The following is an 8442-nucleotide window of genomic DNA, read 5'->3' as shown; positions in this document are numbered from 1 at the left end:
CCCTCCCCTGCTCACGCTGTCTCTCTCTCTCTCTCCTAGAAATAAATAAAAACCTTAAAAAAATTAAAAAAAAAAAAAAAAAGTGAAACTCTTCTGGTTTATACCATAATCCAAAATATCCTAAGATGCTCAGAACTTTAATCTACATTAAGTAAATCTGAATGCAAATGGGCATCTTAGATTATGAACAAGTAAACCATTTAGGAACTGCATGATGAAAGTATTCTTAAGGGCAGTTATGCAACCCGCTGCAAGAAACCTCCTGTAGAATACTGATTAGCATTGGCTTTCTGTCACAGAGGTTCAACAGAACAGAGAGGCAGGTGAGGCTGTTTAACAGAAGAAAACATCTTATACCAATTAAGAGAAAATATAAAAACAAAAATTTTTTTTATTATGGACTTCATTTTATTCTTAGTTTGAAATCTGATTTGCTGCCATGTTTTGAAATTAGCTGACAATTAGCTATTAGCCAATTTATGCAACCTTTTCTGGTTCCAAGAAATGAAAATCTAGGTAAACCTAGGCAGCTGAGTCAAACCTTGCTTATTACCACGTAAGAGACAAAAGACCTGTCCATTCATTCTAAATTGGAGTCTGGACTACACAAAGGGTTGGTGGGAATGAGGGGTTGTGTACCTAATAATCATCATGAGTTTCAATTTGGCAAGATAAAAATTCAGAGGGTTTAACTGTATTAAAAGAAAAACAATTTCTAATGTGAAAAAATATTACCCAAAACCCAGAAATAAGGCCAACACGATGACCACACAGTCCCTTCAATGTCATTCAGAAAGCATTACTTTACAGGCTCAGAGATGTAGTAGTATAGAAATATGTAACACTGTTTCATTGTGCTATTTATTAGGAAGAGCTCGTTACTCACAGGAGGTTGTGGATTTGTGGCCTGTATGAAAGACAAAGTGTAGTTTTATTGCCCTATTATTTTTTTTTAAAAGTTTATTTACTTATGTATTTTGAGAGAGTGTGAGCATGGGAGAGGAGCAGAGAGGGAGAGAGAAAATCCTAAATAAGTGCCGCACTATCAGTGCCGAGCCGGATGTGGGACTCAAACCCACAAACCAAGAGATCATGACCTGAGCCGAAATCAAGAGTGGAACACTTAACCAACTGAGCCACCCAGGCACCCATGCCCTAGAGGATATTAACCAGTTTTTGTAATCTAACATACAGCAATTCTATTCTAATACTGAGTACTTCCTCAAATGCTCTTTGTAACCAGTTTTACCATTTTACTGATTCCCTCATTATTTAACAAGCCAAACAGAATCTTTGGTGTCTACTCAATAACTGTGCACCTTTTGGAAAATTATACTTTGACCTGTATAAAGCTGTTTAAATAAAAGCTATGGAAAAAACTTAATTCAGTCTATCAGTATTTCTGTATTATTACTTTTCTAAGGGCAAGTTTAAACAGTTTATTTTATCCCCCAAGTGATGGTCAAAACAACCTAAGAAGGAAGAATGAACATGAAGAACAAAGCAAGTTAAAGGCAATTATTTGTCTTTCAAGAAAGCAGGTCTCATTCAATGTGTTATGAAAACACAAGTTAGAAGCCTACCTAAGCAGGTAGGTAGGGAACTAGCTGCTTTATAGAATTTTCTTCCTTTAAAGCTGTTCCAGTAAGTAATATATGTACTTAGTGACGGAGCATAGTCACCTAACATATTTACAGACCATCTATAGTTTACCTTCCCCCAAGTAAGTACATTAACCATGCAGATACCCTTATTTCATGAATTAGTTTTAGGAATTAGAGGACTAATTCCTCTGAGGCATCAGATTACCTTGGGCTCAAGGCTATACACACAACCTGATTTGTTTAAAGCACTTAAAAGGTAGCAAATTACAAATGTAAGGTTTTGATGGAATGTGGGCATATTCTTAGGATGAATCAAGAACCACCAGCAGCAGAGTGGTAAATCACTCACACTTACCCTGCACACTGACATCTGGTTTGTCGTAAGTGTACCCGTCTTGTCTGAGCAGATAACAGAAGTACAACCAAGGGTTTCCACCGAAGGGAGGCTTCGAACAATGGCATTTTTCTTTGCCATCCTGCGAGTTCCAAGAGCCAGGCAGGTGGTGATGACAGCAGGCAGACCTTCAGGAATGGCTGCCACAGCCAGGGCCACTGCAATTTTGAAGTAGTAAATAGCACCCCTGATCCAGGAGCCTCCGTGAACTGGGTCATTGAAGTGCCCAATGTTTATGATCCAGACTGCAATGCAAATAAGGGATATGACTTTGGAAAGCTGTTCCCCAAACTCGTCTAGTTTCTGCTGGAGGGGTGTCCTCTCCTGTTCTGTTGCCACCATCTCATCCCGGATCTTGCCAATTTCTGTGTTAACTCCAGTTGCCACCACCACTCCCATGGCTTTGCCAGCAGCGATGTTTGTTCCCTATGACAGAACAGAGGAAGATTAACACCACACCCGACTTAAACACCGACTAGTGAACTCAGAAGTTTACTAGTCTGTGGGTATTGATTAGAGCACCCAAGACTCTCATTCTCCTGGGCCTTCCGGCGGCTGCTATTCAGAGCCAGCCATCCAACCTTGACAATGCAGGCAGCATGGTCTGGCTGTCCTTGTTTCTCATTTCATGCAGTCCCTACTTGCCTACGGCAGCTCCACCCTGACGACCCCCCGCCCTCGCCCGGAAACTCTATTCATAATACTGAGCCTGGCTTTCAAACTGGCTTTGGGCTGGACCAGGGCTCTAACGCCATGACTTTTCAAACTCCATCGGGCCCTCAACCCTAAACATTCTCCACAGATTGCTCCAACAGCTCAAACCTCCCCCCACCTCCACTCTGATCACCTATAGCAAGCAGGGCCACCAACACCTCGAGCAACCTTGAGGACCTCTGCTCAAGCACTGGCATTCAAAAATAAAAGAAATCAAGTAGGAGCACTCTCTCCCCACCCCACTGTAAGCTGTAATGATACAACTTCACTTTACTTACTAGGAGTGGCTCGGCTCCCATACTAACCCACAACTGCCACTTAAATATTTTAAATACCAAACAAGCAAAACCTACCAATTTCTCAACTTTTCGTTTCAAAAAAAATTTAACAGAAAACCTGTTGTACAATGAACATCCATTTTACTTTTCATCCAGACTCCCCTCTTCTGGTTGCCGCATGTGCTTGCTTTCTAAACACACACCTTTTTATTGTGATCTACATACAGATAACACCCACATCATTTAAAAAACATCTTTATAGGCTAAGCCTTTCCCACAAAGATCTACTTTTCTAGGTTTACAGATAAAGAATTTAAAGGTGTTTGCCTGATCGTTACATTTGACAAAGTACTTACAGAAAACAGCATGTTCTTCTTATCTTGGTTGACAGCACGTGGGTCTGGGACAGGGTCAGTGTGCTTGATGACAGACACAGACTCACCTAAGCAGGTTGAGAGAGGGGACTGTTATGTCTGTGATGTGTGATCCACATCTAGAACCTGGGCCCTCACCCATTCCAGCTGCTACCACTCTCAGGATTTAGGATAAAACACCCAATCTGCTTGAAGGAGGTAAGCTAGTAAAACTTAGAAACTAATTTCAGAGGAAAGAATGTCAGGATTAAAATTAATACAATTTCAAAATAAACTTAATTTTGAAATAAAATCCCCGTCAACTGCTTTTATTTCCCAGAGTAACTATTCAAATCTAGTCTGTTTTCAGGTATCAATTTTATACTCTAATACTGTGAATATAATTTGTTGTAGTTGCATATACATACTCTCTAATAAGGTGACCATATATTCTTAATACACTGATAAAACTAAATACATTATATATGGAAGAGGATAATCTACAAGGAAGCCTGTTTCTGTTCAATACCAGACATGAGAAATGAAAACATAGTTTCAGAAATATGTGCATTAGTGGTGAGTGACCAGACCATTCTATTTCAATAAAAACAAAACTGAAAAACATCAGCAGTTGCACTAAAAACACCACATGGTCTATAAAGGACTATTTTTTTTAGAACTTTTACGATATCTCATTGAATGTGGTTTCAACTTGACTGAACACTTATGAAAATAACTGGGATCACTCTGAGTAATGCAAAATATGGCTCCAGTTACTAAAACTATTTTAACAAAAAAACATTTAAGAGATTGTGAAAAGTTTTAAAAGACAATTACTTCTGTAGGCACATGATGAAAATTTTATATGCACAACCTAATCAGTTTCCCAACATTTTATAGCTTAATCAGCTTTTAGCTTATTGCTGCTAATGACAGTTTTAGTAAATAAGCTATTCATAAGGAAACAATAAAAAATAGAGCCCAGGCTACTCACAGCACTACCTCCCATAACTTCAGTTGCTTTACAAAACTGATAATCAGATAAGAAAATCTTGACTACCTTTAGATTTTATAATTTACTCTATTTAATTCAGGTTAGCATTGTGTTTGAGTTTAATCTTCTGACCACCTTACTTCCAGTTAATATGAACCCTCCACCCTTAACTGTACCTTTATCAAACAAAAATAGAAAAATGTTCAAAACAATCTCAGATCTAAATATGCAAACTTTAAACAGTAAAATATTCACCATTTTAGGGGGTGCTAGCTTTTGTTAATTCTACATTTGATCACTGCAACTTATGTTAGATGCAAAAGTAGCATTCCTCCAAGGAAAAAAAAAAGTTCTGAAGCCTTTTCTCCTGTCTGGAAAAAAAACACTAAATAATTAATTCATTTTCCACAAGAGAGAGAGACAACACATCAACCTTAAGATTACTGCCTCTGCTGGGGTGCCTGGGTGGCGCAGTCGGTTAAGCACCCGACTTCGGCTCACATCATGACCCCAGGGTCTGTGAGTTTGAGCCCCATGTCAGACTCTGTGCTGACAGCACGGAGCTGGAATCTGCGTTGGGTTCTGGGTCTCTCTGCCCTTCCCCTGCTCATACGTTTTCTTTCTCAAAAATCAACATTTTTTTTTTTTAAATATTTTTTTTTTTATTTATTTCTAGGAGAGAGAGAGAGAGACAGCATGAGCAGGGGAGGGTCAGAGAGAGAGGGAGATACACACTCTGAAATAGGCTCCAGGCTCTGAGCTGGCAGTCAGCACAGAGCCCGACGCGGGGCTCGAACCCATGAACCGCGAGATCATGACCTAAGCGAAAGTCGGACGCTTAACCGACTAAGCCACCCAGGCGCCCCTCAAAAAATCAACATTTAAAAAAAAAAAAAAAGGATTACCACCTCTGCTAATGTAGGAATTTGTAAGGTTATTTTTTTTTAAAAGAAAGTAAAAACCCAAGAGATTTTTGGTGAAAGCTAATTTTTGGTAAAATTTAAAGAGGCCTTATGAGATGAAAGCCACATTTGTTTTTAAATACCTTTAAACTTCATAAACTGGCAAAAAGCCTAAATTTATGAAGCTTTAAGAAGTATCCTGGAGAGGATTAAGAATGGATATGATAAAGGGACAGGGAGGCAAAAGTCGACTCTCTTAGCACAGGATCTGAGAGAGAGACTGCACATTCAATGACTTTCCAATGTATAATGTTTACCTGTGAGAATGGACTGGTCAACTCTCAGAGTAGTAGATTTGATGGAAGTTAATCTTATATCAGCAGGAACTTTGTCACCAACTAATTGGGGAAAATAAAGGCAGTTAAAATAAGCAACTCTGTAATTCATGTTCTTATTTCATAGAGATAAATCTGTCTCCAAATGAAACAAATTTTAAAGAAGATACATTATCAACTTATCCTTAGAGGTTATAAAAACTCTTGCTAGATAGATATCAGATTGTCCCATCAGAAAAGCTAAACTATCATGAATATGTAACGAACAGCTAAAAGATGCTCAAAAAAACCCTGATTTGTAACAGTAATGAGAAATAAAAGCATAAGGAGACACCACTTTTAAACTATCAAATTGACAATAAGAGTTGAGAAAGTGTACCAAGTATGCAAGGATGTATAGAAATAGGGTTTCTTACAGGCTGGTGACTATAACATCTGGAAATTTTCATTTCAATAAGGAAAAAAAAATCAATGTCATAAATCACTTGGAGGCAAGTGCCTGGGCAGAGATTAATAAAATGCTGTGTTAGTACACTGTTAACAAGGATATTTTTTTATTTGTGTGTGTGTGTGTGTTTTATTTATTTCTGAGAGAGAGAGAGAGAGAGAGAGAGAGTGTGTGTGTGTGTGTGTGAGCAGGGGAGGGTCAGAGAGAAAGGGAGACACAGAATCTGAAACAGGTTCCAGGCTCTGAGCTAGCTGTCAGCACAGAGCTCGATGCAGGGCTCGAACCCACGAACTGTGAGATCATGACCTGAGCCGAAGTTGGATGCTTAACCGACTAAGCCACCCAGGCTCTCCAACAAGGACAAATTAAATGCACATAATCTACGTAATACTAACAGTCCATTTAGTGTGTAATTCAACTCTGCTCCCAGACTCTGTGCCCACCCTCATATGTTGCTGAGTGTGAAGAAAAGCTGTTAGAAAATCTCTGGAGGGCAATTTGGCACTATGTATCAAAACTGCAAAGCACAATCTTTTCACAACACATACTCCACTACAAGGAATTTACTCTTCAGATAGGTTCATACAGAATGTAGTTGGTTACAGCATAGCATTTTATTAACAGTAGAAGGATGAGACAACTCCATTCATGCTCAAGTGAAAATTTCCTCTTAGGTACACTAAATATTAAGAGAGGCGGGGAAACACAAGTATGAAGCGTCTCACCTATATGGAACTACCATTCATAAAGGAATTATCTCTGGGAAGGTGTTATAAGATGTTAACATTGGGGTTACCAGCTTGGAGCGTGGAGGGAGACTTTTCACTTTGTACCCCTGGGTACGTTTTGACATTTGATTTATCAAATAACTGAATAAACCTCTTGAAATTCACCTCAAAAGGATCTGTAAGTCAATGGAGTCTTCTTCACTGGGCCAAAGGGCTCCTTTAACAGCTCCTTTAAAGGGCACACATTTCTAGTTCGTATAAAATAAATGCCACAATGCAGATACAGGAACAGACAAAGCCAATGTTTTACATGGGCCTGGAGAATAGTGTCCAGCACACTGTGGGTGTTCAAATATTGTTGAATGAGTATATACCAGTACCAGAACAACGGGACATTAAATGTACAACAGCTTTCCCTGACCTTCTAAAAGGTAACTAAGGTGGCTGTGGAAGTCTGATATAGAAAGAGCTAAAAATTACAACAGTCTCCCCTAGAACTGCATACAGTATTTTAAAGTCAAATGTTCATTTCCCATACTTACTCTACTAACTGAATCTTAACTGTCACTGGTTATAAATAAACCAGCGAAATAGCTGTTCTGTCCAAGGGGATTCATTCATTTGTCAAGCCTATCACTTAGCTCTGATTTTTCTGCACTTCAGAACTTTGAAATTCAGATAGAATATGGTTTGCTTTTTGAGCTCTAGTTCATTAAACCACCCTGTAACCTAACTAGGGAATGTGATCACAAAGAGGCACAGAAGAAACAGATTGTCAGTATATAATCTCAAGAGGCAAAGATCACCCTTGCATTTGACTGCAGGGACACATTAAGGTGAAATTCCTGCTGGAAATGCTTATGCAACAAACAGCAATATTCCCCAACTGAATAAATGAGAACCTTTCACCCGAATTCTTAATTCACCTACTATAATAAACTAACCATATATAATTAAACTTCAGTGACCTACAACAGCTCAAGTGCTCCATCAAGATAAAAATTTGAAACCAATTAAAATTTTTTACTGTAGGGACGCCTGGATGGCTCAGTCAGTTAAGCATTGGACTTTGGCTCAAGTCATGATCTCATGGTTTGTGAATCTGAACCTCACATCAGGCTCTGTGCTGACAGCTCAAAGCCTGAAGCCTGCTTCAGATTCTGTGGTCTCCCTCTCCCCCTGCCCTACCCTGCTCACACTCTGTCTCTCTCTGTCTCTCAAAAATAAATAGAGACTTAAATTATTTTTTTAAATAAAAAATAAAAATTTTTTGGTATTATTTCTGGATGTCAAAATTAATTTGATCACATGTGATCTTGAACATGAAAAGAATTACAAGGTTCAATGATGAGCATAGGACCCTAAATGGAAAATTTACTTGAAAATGGTTCTTGGGGCACCTGGGTGGCTCTGTCAGTTAAATGTCGACACTCTTGATTTCGGCTCAAATCACGCATGATCTCAGAGTCTGTGAGTTCGAGCCTCACGTCAGGCTCTGCACTGCCAGCACAGAGCCTGCTTGGGATTCTGTCTTCCTTTTCTCCCCCTCCCCCGCTTGCACTCTCAAGGAAGGAAGGAAGGGAGGGAGGGAGGGGAAAAGAAAGGAAGGAAGAGAAAGAGAGACAAAGAGAGAGAGAGAGAAAGAGAGAGAGAGGGAGAGGGAGAGAGGGAGAGAGGGAGAGAGGGAGAGAG

At 39.3% G+C, this 8442-nt stretch overlaps 1 protein-coding gene across 2 annotated transcripts in view; it reads right to left on the bottom strand.

Annotated features, from left to right (window-relative positions):
* ATP2A2 (ATPase sarcoplasmic/endoplasmic reticulum Ca2+ transporting 2) overlaps positions 1–8442 on the bottom strand; it is a 59963-nt gene that overhangs the window by 19319 nt on the left and 32202 nt on the right. For both annotated transcript variants that reach the window (XR_005530588.1, XM_039245169.1), the window contains exons 6-8: positions 5557–5637; positions 3347–3432; positions 1960–2424 (exon numbers count right to left, since the gene is read on the bottom strand). Coding sequence is in view for 1 of the 2 variants with exons in the window: in XM_039245169.1 (XP_039101100.1) it covers positions 1960–2424; positions 3347–3432; positions 5557–5637 (632 nt within the window). In the remaining variant the exon portion in view is untranslated. The remainder of the gene's footprint in view (positions 1–1959; positions 2425–3346; positions 3433–5556; positions 5638–8442) is intronic.

The sequence above is a fragment of the Hyaena hyaena genome, unplaced genomic scaffold, assembly GCF_003009895.1.
Source record: "Hyaena hyaena isolate Hyena2069 unplaced genomic scaffold, ASM300989v1 scaffold_0, whole genome shotgun sequence".
Classification (NCBI taxonomy): Eukaryota; Metazoa; Chordata; class Mammalia; order Carnivora; family Hyaenidae; genus Hyaena; species Hyaena hyaena.
Note: the sequence above shows the minus strand (reverse complement) of the source record. Positions and strands in the feature narration are given on the sequence as shown.